Below are 19,934 nucleotides of genomic sequence, written 5' to 3'. Positions count from 1 at the left end.
CTCCAACCTCTGTAACCAAAAGATTAAACTCGAAAACGGACCGTTTTTTTGAATTTAAAAAAGTACATTAATTATGGTATTGATCAGTGGCTATAGAGGCGTAAAAACCCTCGGTCAATATCATGTAAAATGCACTGTGGAAGGGTAATTATTAAGACTGCAAAAGTGGGCTTATCAACAAATAAATACTTTCGTTCAAAATGTAAAATCAAGGCTGAAAAATTGGGCTTATCAACAACAAAATATTTTATTATTAGACGCGATAACATCAAGGATAATCAGTATAATTATTAATATAGCCACTGTTACTAGTTTTATTCTACACGCTAAAGTAAATAAAAATCCACTAGAAAACAAACAAGTCTGAATGTTATGCTTATTAGCCATGTTATGTTTGTTACTGTAGGCCTATGATTGTTTGCAATGTCCACATATTATTTCCATGGGCATATCCATAGTGTATCACTCACAAAAAAGACGTGTGAGGTTCTTTCTTTAGTATAGATTTTGAAGAACGATTTGTGTTACAGGTTGACACATGAGTCAAATGCTCAAGATATCGGCTAACGCCATGGGACCCTTGGCTTCTTATCAATGAATAATAAATACAGTACTACTTTCTTTCAATTGAAATCGGAATCTTACCGTTTCATTAAATTGGGTGTGATTAGGCCTAAACATATAATAATTTATTAAAAAGGTACAATAAAAACAAATGCATCAGAGGCGTAAAGAACCCACGGTCAATATCATGTAAAATGTACATGGTATAAGCACTGTGGAAGGGGTCATTATTATTAAACTGGAAAATTCGGCTTATCAACAAATAAATACTTTCGTTTAAAATGTAAAATAAGAATGCAAAATTGGGCTTATCAACAAATAAATACTTTCGTTCAAAATGTAAAATAAGACTGCACAATTGGGCTTATCAACAAATAAAATACTTTTTTTTCAAAATGTAAAATTAAGACTGGAAAATTGGGCTTATAAACAAATAAATACTTTTTTTCAAAATGTAAGAAAACATTTTTTAAATATAATCCTTAAGCTCTGTCTATACTATCAAACTAAATATGACGTGCCCATATTATATAGACATGACGATGTCATATCACTACGATATTCGGGCATATCACTACCATATTTGGGCAGATCACACTTTTTTTGTTAAACTAGTTGGGACAGTGTAGACACAGAACAATTATGTGATCGAAACATAAGTCGGAATTGGACTGACGCGATTGATTTAATTGGGTATTTTTATTAAAGTAATGATTCATTAAAAACCATAATACCGATACGCGTTTGGTATTGATCAATGGTGCAAAAAACCCTGAGAAATAATGTTATAACGCGATTTGGTGATAGCTTAGCAATAATACAACCCATATACTATTATTATAAATAACTATTACAAATCCATTCATATAACTTTTCATCGCGAACCGAAAATGTATAAATGTTATTCTACAGACAGTAATTATATATTCAAAAGCCATATTATTATTAATATCAATACCTAAATGCGATAGTAATAACAACATAAACATACATTATTCCCAATACAAGTTTGTGCGTTTAATTCTAGAAAGAAACGACTGTGCTGACAGGCCAATGACATAAATCACAAGTAAAGTCCCAATTGTTCACTTGCGTTTTGATTGGCCGACCTATTATATTAGATTAATGAAGACTGTTCTTACAACTGTCCAGTCAAAAAGTCACGCGGCGTTTTTTGTAAGAAATATTTCTTGTTTATTTATGTGTAGCCCATGGAGGTATATACCTCCATGTGTAGCCTATTAGGCCTAGTCCCCTATATTAGATTATTATTTTTTATATTAAATAATGTTTTTGAACACATTTACGGCCGCCATCTTGTTGGTTCCCCTCCTGTAACTATTTAATGGTATTTAAATTTGTAATGTGTATTTTGAATTCTTGAAATCAGAATACTGTATAATTTGTTTGGCCCTAGCTGGCTTTCGTAGAAAATTAATTTTTAAAAAAGAGGGCGACAGACCCATCAAATACAAAAACAACAGCAGCAGCCGGCCAAGCAGTATACGTACCAATCCGAAAAATCCACCCCTTACCAAACACAATTCCTCCGCGGAGTGTAAGCAGAAGCAACGAACGGAATGAGGTCCAATGAGCCTATAACTAAATTAAACTTTGTGAAGACTTTTTTTAGCGTAAAAAGGACTGGTAAGTTTGTAATTCACAGATTAAGAGATTAAGATTAATCTTAAGAAATCCGCTTAAGATATAGCATCTAACCATGCATGGAGTAGTATTATTACTCCATGATCTAGGCCTAGGCCCTAGACTAGGCCTAACTAATCTAAGACTAGGCCTAGGCCTAGGCCTAGCTAGGAGGCCTAGGCCCCTATTTAAAAAAAGTAGGCCTCTAGTTAGAGGGCGGCTATGTAGGCCTAGGCTAGCCTATAACCTAGGCCAGGTAGGAGTAGGAGGCTAGCTAGGCTACCTAGCCGGTTATCAGACAATAGGGACCACGGCACGGACGATCGGGCCCACTTCAAGACGATCGGGCCCAAATCTCACCGTAACTCACCGTACACCACTCTAAATGAGTGGTGCAAGAGGCTGGTGGGCCGGTCGTGGCCCTCTATTAGCCCCCCTCGTCTTCTGAAATTTTCTTTTAAATATCGTCTTCTGAAATTTTCTTTTAAATATCGTCTTCTGAAATTTTCTTTCAAATAGACGATCGGGCCTGTCACGATAAATATGGTCCGGGGCCAAAATCGGTCCGGCCGGACCAGTTTTGGCTCTAAAATTGTGGCCAAAAGCAGTCCGCCACTGCCAAAATCGATCCGGGCTTTTCTTCTGTCGATTTTAATTGAATTACTAGGCCTATGATGCTGTTTTAAGTTGTTTATGATAGAAAAATATCCCATGATATATATTAGTAAGTTATCTTGTCGGATAAATACTATAAATAAATGTATTTTATCTAAAAACATGACTTAGGTGTTCACTCATATTTTGGCCCGGCACACACTCACATGAACGGGTATGAGACGCTGATATTGCCAGCTAGATTTTATTTATGATTGAGGCCTTTTTCCTTCCTCAGCCTAATCAATATTGGATAAATTGTTTTATAATAATTGTATTGAATTTATATATAGATTGATTAACCATAAATAATTAATAAATTAAATTGTTTTTAACATCATGGGGAAACGAAGATGTTAAAAAAGAACAAAATGGATTAAAAACAGGCAGAGATACATATTGTATACAAAAATCCTAACAATTAGTACTAATTATTAATGAGTTACTACTAATAATGATAATAAAAAAAACAGACTTAATTTATAATATTAAAATAACAAATAAAACCTCGTAGTTTTCAATATAATGACTAATCATGGCCTTTTTTTAATGATATATACATTATGACTCATTTTGCGCACCATATATTTGTAAGACCGGACCGGACCATATTTGGCGGCCAAAAACAGTCCTACTGCCCGGACCGATTTTATCCAGGCCGGACCAGTTTTGGCGGCCAAAATTGGTCCGGCCGGACAGGTTTTGGCAGCCATAAATGGTCCCCCGGACTGATTTTGGCAGCCAAAACTGGTCCGCCGGACCTATTTTGGCCCGGACTGATTTTGGTGTGACAGGCCCAAATCGTGAGACGATCGGGCCCACAACGTTCTCAGAAAATTAAAAAAAATAAATACGCGAATACAAACAACACAATAATAACAATCAAAATCAATAAAATTTATTCATAATCGAGAGTACTGTATTGGTAAGAAATTCTTAAAGGCAAGGCTGAACGCTTCTCCAGGAGAAATAACATTCGCTTTGTGGGAATCGCTAAATCTGACAACGAAAACCCAATCAACATTGTTGAAGATTTCTTAGCCACTCATTTTAAAATTAAACCGATGATTGAGAGAGCCCAGTCTATTATTAGACATACAATAGGCCTATATAACCAGAGTTTTAATATAATTAATGTATTATTAACTGATTTAATGTTTATTTCTGTTTTTATTAGAACACATTAGGCCTGCAAGAGTAAATGTACAAGACACAAGTACAAGTTTATTGCCCGTTTAAGATTATTATTATAATAATAAACGTATATCTAAATCATTTAAAATAGATTCAAATATATCCACACCACAGCATTCTAAATAATACTTATATCACAGAAAGTAATATGATAATACGCCGTACATTTTATGTCGGTCAATTTTGATCGATCACGTTACAATGCACCCACATTTTTAGAATGGAATAACCCAATGAAAAGACCAGCAGAACAAACGGCAGTTAATGCATAGTTGGCGCGCCATACATAGCGCCTTAAGTTATATGGGCATTCAAAACATAGCGGCTGAACACGATGTACACCGTTTCGAAAAGAAAAAAAATTCTGTTTCTTCTGAGAAGACTTTTTTTCAGTACCGTAGTTGGGTAGTAATAACCTAATGTAATAACATGTCTGGTGACTCCCTACTGTAGAAGGTGAAAAAAGATGGTGGATATACGGTGGATAATTTTTGCTATAGCATGAAAATACAAATCTGAAGTTGAATAAAAATACCAGAAATGTAAAATTCAAGTTATATTACCTATATTTAGTCATCTGATAACATTTTTTACCACACCGTTTATTTTTCATAGCTTTGTAAAATGCCTCTCTATTTACAAAATTTGTGTACAAAAAAATAGAGATTTTATTGTGTAATTTGAACTATCCCCCCACTGATAAGAAAGTGCTTATTTTCAACAAGCTAATGTAACACAAATAAAATCCCAAAAATTATGAAACATAGGGGAACATATAGATCGATAATTATTGGAATGTATGATTAATAGAAATTTTTTGCCCGCACCTGGCTTTTAAAGACTCAGACTAGAAACCGCCCTTTAAATTTTAGGCTAAGTGTGTATATATTGTAAGGCCTCATACTCTTGGTTAATATTTGTCATCAATTTTTATTAGTCATTCTTGTGTCAATTTCCTACAATGTGCTTTCTTTGTATTAAAATATTACCAGGTTGTGTCACTCATCAAAGAAATTGAATCCAATGTTCTCTTCTTCTTTTAAAGATGTTGTTATTTTGTTAGTGCTATGCCTGTGGTAAGATGTTAAGACCACGTAAGAAAGATGCATTCAGGCCGTTACCAGAAAGTGGTATAGCTGGCAAGTACACTAAGAAAGAACAGCTACCTATATTTCAAGGTACTTAAATAGGTTCCTGTCATTTGATTAGAAGTACACTATCAATCGCTCCACATATTTCCACTCTACTGTTGCCTTGTGAAAATATAACCTTTCACCTCTTAAAATGATTTATACTATCACACTCATATAAACATTTGTTATTTGTATACTATTGATTTTCATATCAATGATGGCATGGTAGAAAGAAAATCACTGTAATTGTTGATTTGCTAATAGGGTACATATCCACCGTTGTTCGTCATGGACCCAAAACCCAGAAGCGAGCATCCCGCCACCCAAGTAACACACCAACAACTACAACTCCTGAATGGAATCAATCTACAGTTAAACAAGAAAGTGTAAAAAATGTCACGGTGTTACGTAAACCCAATGCAGAACGATCGCAGTCATTTAAATCATCGGCGGCAGACAGTGCCTATTCACAAACGGTCAATCACATGCAAGGCATAAAAAGTGCAAGATCAGTTCCTGATTTAAAAGGCAACAAATCTGAAAGTAACTACAGATTTATCTAACTTACAAAAAAGGATACAATGAGTCAATCTCAGTCTTGCTTCCATTTTGCTTATTAAATAGCATTTTAACCATTTATAGAATATGTTAAGCATTTATATATATTTATTTTAACATGCAATCATTATTCAATTTTGTCTCCATTTAATGAACAAATGTAGCTCATACTTTATACACATCTTCTCATGTACAGTAGTATCTATTGTCTCATCTCAGCAGACCATTGGCACTCATTACCCACCTCACCTTCCTACCAATGGTAAGTATGAACTTCTTGATTCTGTCAGGATCTTTATTTATTTATTTACTCTTTCCTTAGCACTATTTTGTCTGTGAATTATCCTGATATCAGTTTCATCTAGCTAAGTCAATTTTTCAGAGTATATTCCTTATAGCCAGGAATCGATGTGGTTATGTTTTCACTGTGAGCAATCAAAAATGTTAATAATATTTAATAAAATATGCTAAATTTTTTAATTAATAGATCGTCAGAATGCTCAGGAACTTCTATTATTTATTTTATTTTCTTGAAGTGTATGTATCATATGTATGATTTATTATGAAATTAAGAGAACAAAAGTTGATAAGGTCATCATTAATTGCATTTTAAATTTAAAAAAATTTATTTCGACATTCAAAAAATTATGACATTTTCGTAGGCCAAAATAACAAACTTAACATTAACTTTCTTCCTTCAAGAGTTCATATATTAAAGTTAAAAGTATAGCTTGACAGTGCATCATTTTTTTAAAATTTTTAAAGATGTCATCATTGTAAAAAATTATAATTCATTGCGGTAATCTATCTGCACCAAAGTGGTTACTGCATAGTAAATACACGGAGGAATCTTTCTACAACTGTTAGTCAGTTGTGGATGGCTCGGTGGTTTGGGCTCGTGTCTACAGTATGGCGTTCAAGGTACCGAGATCGAGTCTCACCTTGGGAAACGAAACGAAATGAGATTTTTTTTTATTATCCATATTGTTTGTTCAATTTTATTTCTTAGTGAATAGATTATACACATGATTTATAATAAAATCTAGATAAAAAGTAACTTATGTCTTTATTATTATTATTATGATACCGGCTATTGTATTTGCGTTAGCAAGATCCTGTCATATAACTAAAGATTCTGAGAAAATCAATCAATCAATATATCTTAAATCCATCAATTATCTTTATTTAAATATATATAACCTATAATTCGTCATAGTGATGAATGAAATCTAGTTCACAAATTGCCATTGCTAATCTCTCTCTTTAGATTTATCCTAAATTGAGTGTTTATTAAACAACCTTTCTCTTAAATGTGTGCATTTATTCACTCGCAACAGGTCATTGTTTCACATTACTTTTCCTCTCGAAATTCAGTTGCACCGATTCAATGACAAGTGAAGGGTTAACTCAGTTGTACATCAACGGTATTTCAGATTATTGACATTTCAGTGAGTGACTGGAAAATTGCCACATGGCTGGTCACAGTTTTACAACATTTGATGGTATTACACTGACTAATACATATGTTTAACTTTATAACTTAACGCAACTTACCACTGTAACTCAACGTGGAGAGGAAAACATAACTTATGAACCTCAAATGTAGTATTGAAACTTACTGTAAGCTGCTTACATTTGTTTGTTTCTAGCTCAATATAGTACCACCGATGAACCTCCACTGCCTCTAGGCTGGACAGTAGATAGGACCCTCCGGGGACGCAAGTATTATATTGAGTGAGTCTTTATGACATTTTTACATTGTAAAAGGAGAGTATCAATATCATATAAATAAATTACTTTGTTCTAGAAAAATCTTGTTCTCTCTTTCAGTCACAACACAAAAACTACTCATTGGAGTCATCCACATGAGAAAGAAGGTTTACCACCAGGTTGGGATCGTGTGGAGTCTTCTAAGCATGGAGTCTACTATGTATGGTAAGCACAATAAATTACCATTCATGCTACAAATTGAACTACATATTCTCACATGCCAACTCTGATATCTACCCAAACTCAACACAATATTTACTTTTATTCACTTCTGAAATTATCACGGCTTCTTCCAAACATGTGTTTCAATCAATCAAAATCAATTTATTCCATAAAACTAAGGATAAATACAAAGATGTTATCAAAATGTTTTATTCCATAAAACTAAGGATAAATACAAAGATGTCATCAAAATGTTTTACTCCATAAAACTAAGGATAAATACAAAGATGTCATCAAAATGTTATGGAAAAGGGAACTCCAAATTGGCAAGGCTTTTAACCTTAAAAAACAATACGGTAATTGACTAATATCAACAAAATGTAACAATACGGTAATTGACTAATATCAACAAAATGTAACAACAACAACAAAAACAAGAATAACTTACTTGAAAAGAAAAAGATAGCAAAATATTTTGATATTGAGATAAGTTACAAAACTGAAAGAAAATTGTTGAAAATTATTGTTAAACCTTGACAAGATAATTCTTTTTTAGACTTTAGGTTTGCTACAAGTTTCAGTTATAATTCTTTCCTGTTCTGTTCTGTTAACATTTTTTGGTTTTTGCCTTTTCAATAAAGTATTTATTATTAATTGTTAACCTTCATTTTCTTATTTTGTTATCTTTTTCAATTGATAAAATATATGTTTACTATACTGTTTTATAGTAAATCACTTAAAACCAACTCATATTGATTGTGAACACACGGGTACATCCTCTGGGTTGACTGTGTACTTACACTCCCTCTCTCCCTCATTCATTTGTTTTTATTTATTGAGCTTCATGTGACAAACAAGGTTGGATGGCCTGTTTTATCTGTGTGTTTATATATATATATATGAAACTTATTGTTTTTGTAGTATAGTACCATTTCAGCTATTTTTATCTGTTCAAGGGGGATGTAGATAGAGGTTATGTCTCCTGTTCTTTTTTCTGCTTTTTTGTTGTGTTTGTGTTGCCAAAGTATAATACAATATAAATAAAACAGAAAAAGTGCCAATGAAGGCAGTTCAATAAACTTCTGAAACATTATGCCTCTTTTTAGTAATGCTACCAAGCAAGTAACATCACAACATCCAACTGCTCTAAGGATGTTCATGTACCAGCAGCAAAGACCACCTCAAAATATGACGCATATATCACAGGTGTTGCATAGTAGGCAAGTTATAACCGATCCAATGCTGCCAACAAGTCAGATGGCTTCACAACAACAAGTTTCTAATGGATGGGTTCCGCCTAATCCATATCTTAACCAAGGTATGTGACAAGTTTCTAATGGATGGGTTCCGCCTAATCCATATCTTAACCAAGGTATGTGACAAGTTTCTAATGGATAGGTTCCGACTAATCCATATCTTAACCAAGGTATGTGACAAGTTTCTAATGGATAGGTTCCGCCTAATCCATATCTTAACCAAGGTATGTGACAAGTTTCTAATGGATGGGTTCCGCCTAATCCATATCTTAACCAAGGTATGTGACAAGTTTCTAATGGATGGGTTCCACCTAATCCATATCTTAACCAAGGTATGTGACAAGTTTCTAATGGATGGGTTCCGCCTAATCCATATCTTAACCAAGGTATGTGACAAGTTTCTAATGGATGGGTTCCGCCTAATCCATATCTTAACCAAGGTATGTGACAAGTTTCTAATGGATAGGTTCCGCCTAATCCATATCTTAACCAAGGTATGTGACAAGTTTCTAATGGATGGGTTCCGCCTAATCCATATCTTAACCAAGGTATGTGACAAGATTCTAATGGATGGGTTCCGCCTAATCCATATCTTAACAAAGGTATGTGACAAGTTTCTCATTCAATTCCACTCCATAATCCTCAAATGAGATAAATTATAAAATAGTTTATTCACCTGTAATTGGTGAGTTACTCGCTGTGAAAATGTGCACAAAATGTTTTTTTCTGAAATGTGTTGTTATTTACACTGATTGGGTTATTATTATTATTATTTTTGTATTTGGTAGTTAATCAAACTCATTTGAATCTGCAGAGGTACCAGAATGGTTAGCAATATATGCTAAAGCAAGTAAAGAACATGATTCCAAGTTGAAATGGGAATTATTTCAATTACAACAATTAGAAACTTACCAAGCCATGTTGACAAGACTGTATAAAGAAGAACTATGTAAAGTTGTCATGGGATATGAAGAATATCGTACAGCACTACACAGAGAAATTGAAAGGAGGATTCTTAGTGAACCATGATACAGTAGATCATGTGCTAATTCTTAATGGTCTGTTCATTTACCTTCTTGTACAGAATGTACAAGAACAAGATACCATGTGCTAATTCTTAATGGTCTGTTCATTTACCTTCTTGTACAGAATGATCTTAACTGTAACAAGATAATGATATTCAAGTTGATGTATCTAAGCAAGAATAAATTAACAAATCATGGCAAAATATTGGTATGGTTTAAAATGCTTAATTAAATATAATATATTAGACATATTCTCTATGCTGTTTATACTGGCATACATTTCTGTGTAAATCACTTTCCTATGGTGTATTAACATCTTATCCACAGCTGGTTTTATCATGGATTTATACTGCAGTTACATATAAATTGTAATTATTTGTAACACAATTAGGAATCAGTAATTATATAGTTTGTATACAAAAATTATAATAAATCAATCAATATTTGGTAGTATTAATACAATCCAAAGTAAAAATCAATGTTTTAATAATAATACAATACCTTGAAGTCTGCCAAATAGAGAAAAATGAAACAAATAATTTTGGCATTACAAAATATATATATTTGATATTTACATGTGATTGATAAGAGTGGTATTCTATCTGGAGCTCAATTAAAAAATATTCCTTTTAATTCTGTATTCTTTTTTTCAGTGCAATATGTTTACCGAACATCATTGTAATTTGATCTCAGCTAAACCAAAAAATAGCAGGTACAGTTTTATGTATTTTATTATACTCTCTACCCAAAGGTTCCACTCCTATTAATGAAAAGGAGGAACATATTTACTTACCAGTGGTATGTGTTTACACTATTACAAGTTGTTATTATTACATGTTCATCTAAAGCATATTCCAGCATTAGTATGCTAAATATCTGATTTAACTTTTTTACTTGTTTTAAATTGAATGCATGTAAATATTATGTAAATACACAGTTATGTAAAGCAAAATATATATATATTGCTAAATCCATCCTATGTATTCCAGCCTAAAGATTACCCTAACCATTTTCATAATACATACTGTAGACATCTTATGCCTAATCTTCTCCAGAAATATACCATATACAAAATATTATAATGTGGTATTATACAGTTCAATATTTTTCAAACAAATTGTGTAGGATACTTTGTATTTACTCTTAAATTTACTGTGATATGATAGTATGTTTAGAATTTTGTAGTTAAGTATTAATGTGTATAGCAATTTTATTATTTAAACAAATTTGTAACAGTAACCTAAAGTGCTTTAGTTTATTAGTAAGATTAAATGGACAACAGACAGGTGTAGAAAGTTTATGGACCTGAGAATTATTTTGCCATGGGAACCCACCTTGTTAACTGTCTTCCATAAATATATTTGATTTTAAACAATAAACCATATGAATTCACAAGATGTCTTTTTTTATTTATTTTATTCACATACATCCAGCAGAACTGACATATTGAGCCCTGGGTCACTCTGATGGGTAGCTACTAAGATGAAGCAGTAATGGGCCTAATTGAGCCCTGGGTCACTCGGACGTGTAGCTAATAAGATGAAGCAGCTTTATAGATAACTCTCTGCTTTTGTAGATAATTTCTAATCCAGTTAAAAGGGAACTGCAAACCAACTTTATGGCCTTGAAGACTAGTAGAATTTCCTTAGAGTAGCTATACACTATTTTTATATATTTTCTTACATTGAATTTCCCTTTAGAAAGGCAGTGACAAAAAAGTGGTTTTTCATTATATCTTTTATTTTAGCTCATTTATGTTTATACAGTAACTAAATTCAGACCCAAATACTGTAGAGATATTACTGTAATGCATACATCATTTCTTTACTCTTGGCTCCAAGCATACCTTTTGAAGGCAAAACACTATTAATAATTGCATTTGTTGTACAAGCATAGATAGATGTTTTATGAAAGCATTTAGAATTTTTCACTGCAGATTGATACAATAAATATAATAGATTATACACACACTAGCACACTATACTTGCTCTAAAATTGTATATCAAAGTATATGATTTTATAACCTTTTAATGGCATGTTTATAATCATAAATATAGAATACACACAGCATGATTAAAATATCCTCGTATAAACAATAAATACATTTATAAATATTGACTATATAAGTCATAGCAGTACAGAATTTCAGTATTGGAAGCTCATTAACTTTCCGGTGAGATATGTGTTGCATTTCTACTGTATAGCTCCACTATTAAATAGGGAGGGGTTGCGGTATTCTCCTTGGTATAATCTTATGAAGTTCAACAAAAAACTAATACATTATTTCAGTATCAGATACTGTACTACTCTCAATTTTACACACTTTGAAGACTCACTGTTTAGTCTTCTTCTCTTGTAATGACCCTATAGGGTCTGGATGGTTCATATTCATTACTAAGTACCCTATAGGGTCTGGATGGTTCATATTCATTACTAAGTACCCTATAGGGTCTGGATGGTTCATATTCATTACTAAGTACATGTTTTTCATGACCCTATATGGTCTGGATGGTTCATATTCATTACTAAGTACATGTTTGTCATGACCCTATAGGGTCTGGATGGTTCATATTCATTACTAAGTACATGTTTGTCATGACCCTATAGGGTCTGGATGGTTCATATTCATTACTAAGTACATGTTAGTCATGACCCTATAGGGTCTGAATGGTTCATATTCATTACTAAGTACATGTTTGTCATGACCCTATAGGGTCTGAATGGTTCGTACGCACATTACTATTATTTGAACAGCATATTCTGTCTAACAGCAGCAGCAGTATTTTGTTTAACAATACTCCTAATTCCACTGCTTCTGTCGTCATCCTCTTTACAGCTTTCAAGACAGTGGTCACTAGATCTTGCCATCTTTTCAACTCCAACTCTTTCTATTGTAAATTCCTAAAGAAAAACATTGAGGTTTGTCAAACTAAAAATTAAATCTTTGGAAAATACACTTTTAACTAAACTTTATCTTAGTGAAATTGTTTACCATAATTTGTGTAAGCTGCTGAAATGGATCATTCCTGTGAACTGGCTGAGGGTTAGGAGATGTTGAACATCTTTCAGATAAATTTGTGATGGCCATCTTGATTCTGCCTAGTAATTCACTCTGTCAACACATGATAAATAAATACCTATATAAAACCATGTTATTAATAAAAATGTAGACTTCAAAAAGAGTATATTCACCTTTACATCTACTTGCATAGAACTTGCAAGCAACTTTTTAGTGGCAATCATACCCTTCACCAATTGACAATATTAATATAGCAACATGCAGGTTATGAAGGTATCTATACCAATTCCCTATGTACATATTTATATCTAGAAAGTTATTCTTCACAAACCAACCAAGCAATTCTAGGTTAAGATATTAGTCACATTTAACAAAATAATTTAACAAAAATTTACCAAAATGTGAATTGTATTCACTCTTCATTATTGTAGTTTTTCCAACTCTATACATTATTATTAAACATAATATAAATTATTTATTGCTAACAGTTCCTTCAGAGGCTCTGAATTAAAATCAATCGGTCAATTGTCTGTAAATCATTACGGGTATGTTCAGACTTGTGTCGTTAAGGTAGTAGCATTATGTAAGCGGTATACATATTTTTGTGTCTGAACTGGGCTGCGGATTAACATTAGACAATTGTTACGTCTCGCACGAAAGGCATTGGAATATTGATCATTGTGTTTGAACATCTTGACCTTTAAAGCCACAAATTACCGTATGGCCTGTGTTAGATAACAAACCTAACACCGTAAGTCTGAACATATCCTTAGTTGTCAAAATGAAAACTTAGAAATAAAGATTCTAGGCATTGAAGTAACAAACTTCAACCAAGTGATTTCAATATTAAAATTTGCACAAAAGTGAATTTATACAACCACAAAGGTCCTTAAAAGGTTACTCCACATAATTCATCAAGAGTAACTTAATGTAACTTACATAATTTGTGTTTTTTACTTTAGTTAAATTTTTACTCTACCTGGTGACGAAAGTTATCCTGCTTATTTATCACAACCTCTTCCATTTGCGTAGTGTCAACAACGGTCTGCTCTTGGACTGACTGCAACTCTGCCAATTGACGGTTTATTACCTATTGTAATAAATCATACAGTAAATATTTTACTCTTGTTTAGTTTTTAAGATACAGAAAAAATGATAGCAGTTTTAAAATATAAGCATAGACTTACTAAAATATTCTGGTTATGGTTATATTTCATGTCATCTAGTGTCTGGTTTTCATTTTCCATTCCATCATATAAACCAGCAACCTTTTCAATCAAATTGTTGTTGGTTGAAGTTAATGTTTTATGACGATCCATAATACTTGTCAACATTGACTCATTGTTCACTTCAAGATAATCTAAATAGAACACACTTATTATTATTACCTCCGCCAAACCCCTGTATGTTTGTGTGTGTGTCTGTGAACAGCCTGGAGGCCACAGTTTTTATCCGATTCTCACCAAATTTGGCCACAATGATCTATGCCCCAAAAGCTTGGAAGAGTTCGAATTTGAGGGGAAAAGGTCATAAGTCAAGGTCACAACTAACAAAAAACTATATTACTGCCTAGAAACCACAGTTTTTATCCGATTCTCACCAGACTTAGCCACAGTGATCAATGACTCATCATATAATTGTGGTTAAATTTTGAAGGGTCAGGGTCAAAGATCAAGGTCCAAAAAAAAAAAAAAGAAATAAAAAAATAATAAAAAAAAAAAAACCTCAGCAGGGCTTGAACCAGCAATCTCAACTGTGAGAGGCTGGATACATAACCATTACACCAAACTCTCATCCACAACTTTGTAGTGTGCAGTTAGCCTATTTACACTAAGATATAATAAAAAAAAAAAATTAAAAAATATATATATATTTTCCGGGGACATTTTATGTAGGGGAATTTTACCGTAGGCGGAGGTTTGTACTCTCGGAGTACCCTCTAGTTCATATTGTTTTACCGTAGGCGGAGGTTTGTACTCTCGGAGTACCCTCTAGTTCATATTGTTTTACCGTAAGCGGAGGTTTGTACTCTCGGAGTACCTTCTAGTTCATATTGTTTTCAATTTGTATTTATTATTATTATGTTAGCTTTGAATGTACACAAATCATTGCATACATTTTATTCATGCATTAACAAAAACCAATATTGACTTACTTTCAGGTAGATCATCCAAAACCCTTGTTAAATATTCTTCAAATTTCTTGTACCGTGCAAGTTTATCACACAATGACATATGTCTAATAATAATAATAATTTATATAGTGCATAAAGATCAGTTATACAGTAAAATGAAAATTAATAGCTCTTTTATTTTCTTTCAACTTCTGTAATTGGGCTTGTCCTTATTTTATTACTACCATTTATTCCCATATTTTTTTAAGGTGGTCTATCCTGACCATTTAGAGCCCTTAAAAATATATAGAAACACACATACCTGTTTCTCAGTTCTTCTAGTTGTTCTTTTAACACCTCAAATTCATAATTTTTTTGTTCTTTCAGTCGTAATTCAGTCTGATATTTATGAATAGCTCTTCTTCTTTTTGCCTCGTTATCTTCAATAAATTTTTCAAATTTGTGTACCCTATCTTTCATCTGAAAATAAGTTATTAATTAAAATTATGCTTACTTTACTCGTGAAGACCAGTCCTATGAAATGTCAAATTTATTTGTTGATTACATTTTGCTGTTCAACTATTAGTATTATTGGGAGTATTATTAAATTTTGAAGGCAGTTCTTAATGGAATCATTTGATTGAATTGCACAAAGTTACAAAATATCAAAGATACTCAGACTACTCTTCAGGTGTGTTATAAAACCTACTTTCTGTTGTCTCTTCTGCATTTCAATTCGTTTTCTATCACAGTTGTCCATTCGTTTTTTGAAGTCATCTCTTTTAGTTGTGAGTTCTTTTGATACCTTCTCTACTTCAACTTGTCGTTTAAGTAGTAATGTCTTTTGCGCAGTGTTTAAACCAGTTTCAATAAGTGTACCTGCTGACTTTTTATAAAAAATAAAACAAATTAACAATAGTAGTAGTAGTAGTTACGTAGTAGTAGTAAGTAGTACGTAGCTGTTATTACTATACTAATTATAATATTAGACTCATTTAACAAATTGAAGAATTTATAATAATTCTTGTTTATATTTATGCGTATAAAAACATACCTCCTTCACAATTGGATATCTATTAACATCTTCCCTTTCTTCTTCTTCCTCCTCAAACCTATACATACAATCATTATATATTATTACCATTTTTATTTTCAGTTGTGACAATCCAAATACTCTCTAAATATTAAGGAATAATAATCAAGAAATATTATTAAATATTATATTATTTAAATTAAGGCTTTTTAAGATACAGATCAGGCCCATACGCCTATACTATGGTCCATATGGCCTATTTTATAGGCTAGGACTAGCCTTATTCTATTATTATAATATATTGTTCTATATTATATTGACCTATAATAGAAATAGGCCTACTTTAGTAGGCCCATCATACGGGCTAGCTAGGGCCTACTACTACAATATAGGCCTCTAAGTCTAACTAGATAGATAGATAGATAGATAGAGAGGCTATCCTCTCTAACTAAGTTTAAAAGTATCTAAGTAGCCTAGTAGGCCTACTGTACTAGGCCTAGCTAGAGTAAAAGTACTGTAGTAGTATTATTATTAATTAATATACTCACCCTGGCTCGGCCAGCTGGGTCACGAAAATGCTTCGTTTCTGTGGATCGAGTTCTAAATCAAATGATCGTAATTGGATGGAAGCCATTTTCAAAAGTATACAAACAAAAAACTTAGTCTAACTCTCTCCGAATCAGTTTTTCGTATAAAAAATAAGGTAACCAAGCACCGTAACCAAAACAAGTTTGTTGTTGTCAGGTGACAGGCCCATTTAAGACTGCTGTACTAAATCACGTGGTAATCGATAAGTTAATCAGCAGATTTATGTGTGGAGCGTGTTAATGTGGATGATGATGGAGCGTGCAATAAATTAACGCTAAATTAAACGTAAGCTTAACAACGGTTAATATTAAAGATGTATTGTCCCCCTGAAAACATTTTTTTTTTTAATATTTTTGTTGAATAGGCCATTTTAATTGCACATAAAAGTTATTCACTTTGAACTGAAATTGGATCGAAAAAAAAAATGTTTTACTCGAGAAAATCGTAATTTAAAGCAAAAATTAACCAACCGGAAGCTATTTGTCTGGAAGACAAACGTGTTCCGGTTTAATTTAACCCTTGACCTGAGTTAGCTCATAAATATTCATATTGTATGGATACATCTTGTGGATGATGGTTCTCTCAACAAACAGCCAACAACGCGACGATAGCAATGCATAGAGAGAGTCGAGTAGTGACGCGAGACGATCTTGAAGAAAACACGAAAACTATAGCTAGCAGAATACTAAGTAGAACTGCAGTTGGTAACTTTGATGTTGAATCTTATTCATTTAGGTGAGTTTTTGTTTCGCTAGCAGGAGAGGCCTAGCTAGGCCTAGGCCCTAGGCCCGAGTTTTCTGCTACTGTATACTAGTCTACTACATACTAGTAGGCCTAGTACTAACTAGCACAACCACATGGCAGGCAGTCTCGAGTAGCCTTACTGCTGCCTCCTGTTTCTATAAGTAGAGGTAGTAGGCCTAGGCTAGGCAGTACACTACTAGCTAGGGCTAGACCACCACCAGGAGGGATGTATTTTTTTTTTATAATTTTGTTTGGCATCCTGATAAATTGGTTTAATTTGTTAGGATTTCAACTATCTATTCTGCAGAGAAAATTACCAAATAAATCTAAATATTGTTTTGAATGTTTACTGTACAGTATTTTAAAAATATTTTCTGCATCAAATGCAATAGGTTCAAATCAACATTTGCACAATTAAGCATTTTATGCAGATATTTGACACAATTTTCTTCTTTTTTTTCAGGTATTAACATTGATTGAACAATAAGAGCAAGTGAAGTAGTGAGAAACACAAAATGTATCGGCAACATTCACAATTTATTGAAACATTTCTTACTATTAAAATGACACTTTGTAATGGATATGAGCGATCTTAGAAGACTATAGCTGCCGTAATTACTGCCACAATCAACACATTGATATTAGTAGACAAATTGACACAAAAAACAATACAGGAATTCAATAAGATATACTGTAACTGTATATAGGCCTATATATATTTTTTATTAACTCCTTTTGCAATGTAATATTTACAGTAACATTATGAAGTGTAAGTAAAATTGAAGAATTTATTCTGTGTACTGTTGTAGTAGTATTTTTTATTTATTGAATGTTATGTTTACAAAATAATATACTGTACAAATATTATTGCTTTATAAAAAAAATTATACAACATTTTACAAGCTGAACAGGAACATATTGGCCGAATGCAGCATCACAAATATTTTTCTTGCAATATCCAATCATATACAGAGTCTATCATCAGTTGTCTTTATGAAGTACAAATGTGACCTCTGTTCCAGTCTTCATCAGCTCAACGTCTTTAAATAAAAATGTTTAAATAATGATGTATAAATAAGTTAAATATTTCACAAAATCTAAAGTTTTTAATTTCGGCAAAGTACGAAAACCTGGAATTTGGTATTTATAAATAGGTCTAGATCATGCACATTTAGTGCAAAATGTGGGCTAGTGAAATTGCTTGCTTTGACAAATAAGTACACTAACTTTCTATGGTAAAACACATTACAACTAAGACTTAATAAAGAGAAAACAAATATTTGACTTACTACAGTACAGAGTTACATGGTAAAGAACAGTAGTTTGTGTGGTAAAATGGCTAAACTGGCTTTTCCCCTCTGTCTACTTGTACAGTGCTGCTGGAGGAAGGTTCTCAACTTCAGGCTTGTAAGTTGTATTGTAACCATTTTCCCTGAAAAAATGTTTGTTTTATTTTTATCATAAAAACTAGTTAAACAAGATTCAACTGTAAATTATGTATATGGTACAGCAGGCTGGCTGTATTTTCGGATTGATGGCCTAGCCTAGGCCAGTCTATGAAGAGTACAATGTATAGGGCCTAGCTGGGCATTTTCTGCAGAGACCCGATTGTCCCAGCAGCCTGCCTCCTCTACTACTACTACTACTAGCCTAGGCCTATGCATGTATTATTCTAGGCCTAGCCCTGAAAAAATCCCAGGCTAAGTTAATTAATTACCTTCCTGTTATTACAAACGTCTGTCTAGTTTGCGTTATATATATAATTATTATATTTAAAATAACCGTCTAGGCCTACTTACCGACAAATTAACAGCTTAGCTTTACATACGATCAGGGGAAACCCCCAGTCGAGTCGCGTCGATCTGTGGGTGTTGTGTACACAACGTGCATCTTCCATGTTTGTTAGATCAGATCCCAGCTGTGTCGATGCTCATTAACATATCATGCATATTTATGAGTTAGCTCTATCGGCCTAAATTTTGAGCTGACAAGTTGGGAAAATTGATTAACTTATTTTGCTTTTTTCTTAGCGAAATTAATATTTTTTTCGGATTTTTTTTCGGCGAAAGTGAACAACTTTATTATAGCTACAATATGGTCTATTCAAAATTTGATTTAATTGATCTTCATTTTTCATGTTTTGGGGGACAATACAACTTTAATAATATTAATGATAACTACGGAAGCCCGTTCGGGCCACAAGATAACTATATTTTAAAAGCTGTTATCTGGCGGCCGCCACTTAATTATCTGGCGGCCGCCACTTAATTATCTGGCGGCCGCCACTTAATTATCTGGTGGCCGCCACTTAATTATCTGGCGGCCGCCACTTAATTATCTGGCGGCCGCCACTTAATTATCTGGCGGCCGGCACTTAATTATCTGGCGGCCGGCACTTAATTATCTGGCGGCCGCCACTTAATTAACTGGCGGCCGCCACTTAATTATCTGCCGGCTGCCACTTAATTATCTGGCGG

At 33.0% G+C, this 19,934-nt stretch overlaps 2 protein-coding genes and 2 long non-coding RNA genes across 5 annotated transcripts; 2 read left to right on the top strand and 2 right to left on the bottom strand.

The window, feature by feature from the left end:
- The first annotated feature begins 2,053 nt into the window (after nucleotides 1–2,053).
- On the top strand, nucleotides 2,054–11,337 carry LOC140060141 (scaffold protein salvador-like). 2 transcript variants are annotated; one of them, XM_072106227.1, is made up of 8 exons: nucleotides 2,054–2,211; nucleotides 5,102–5,234; nucleotides 5,454–5,732; nucleotides 5,947–6,009; nucleotides 7,397–7,481; nucleotides 7,578–7,682; nucleotides 8,786–8,997; nucleotides 9,750–11,337. In XM_072106227.1, the coding sequence occupies exons 2-8, from the start codon at nucleotides 5,138–5,140 to the stop codon at nucleotides 9,962–9,964; spliced, it is 1,056 nt and encodes a 351-aa protein (XP_071962328.1). In that variant the 5' UTR covers nucleotides 2,054–2,211; nucleotides 5,102–5,137; the 3' UTR covers nucleotides 9,965–11,337. The 2 variants fall into 2 exon arrangements, with proteins under 2 accessions (XP_071962328.1, XP_071962327.1); XM_072106226.1 differs by having other exon boundaries at nucleotides 5,944–6,009; nucleotides 9,750–11,336.
- A 39-nt stretch (nucleotides 11,338–11,376) lies between these two features.
- Nucleotides 11,377–16,906, bottom strand: LOC140060140 (coiled-coil domain-containing protein 42 homolog). Its single transcript, XM_072106225.1, has 9 exons — nucleotides 16,674–16,906; nucleotides 16,147–16,204; nucleotides 15,802–15,978; nucleotides 15,415–15,572; nucleotides 15,135–15,217; nucleotides 14,167–14,339; nucleotides 13,959–14,069; nucleotides 12,953–13,072; nucleotides 11,377–12,861 (listed from the first exon to the last, which is right to left on the bottom strand). Exons 1-9 carry the CDS (start codon nucleotides 16,757–16,759, stop codon nucleotides 12,703–12,705), a joined length of 1,125 nt encoding a protein of 374 aa, XP_071962326.1. The 5' UTR covers nucleotides 16,760–16,906; the 3' UTR covers nucleotides 11,377–12,702.
- A 176-nt stretch (nucleotides 16,907–17,082) lies between these two features.
- Nucleotides 17,083–18,248, top strand: LOC140060454 (uncharacterized). The gene is made up of 2 exons (XR_011847325.1): nucleotides 17,083–17,448; nucleotides 17,921–18,248. It is a non-coding gene; the product is annotated as an uncharacterized lncRNA (long non-coding RNA).
- On the bottom strand, nucleotides 18,147–19,381 carry LOC140060453 (uncharacterized). The gene is made up of 3 exons (XR_011847324.1): nucleotides 19,257–19,381; nucleotides 18,747–18,889; nucleotides 18,147–18,497 (listed from the first exon to the last, which is right to left on the bottom strand). It is a non-coding gene; the product is annotated as an uncharacterized lncRNA (long non-coding RNA).
- Nucleotides 19,382–19,934: the final 553 nt, after the last annotated feature.

Source organism: Antedon mediterranea, chromosome 10 (assembly GCF_964355755.1).
Source record: "Antedon mediterranea chromosome 10, ecAntMedi1.1, whole genome shotgun sequence".
NCBI lineage: Eukaryota > Metazoa > Echinodermata > Crinoidea > Comatulida > Antedonidae > Antedon > Antedon mediterranea.
This window is presented reverse-complemented; position numbering and strand designations above follow the sequence as displayed.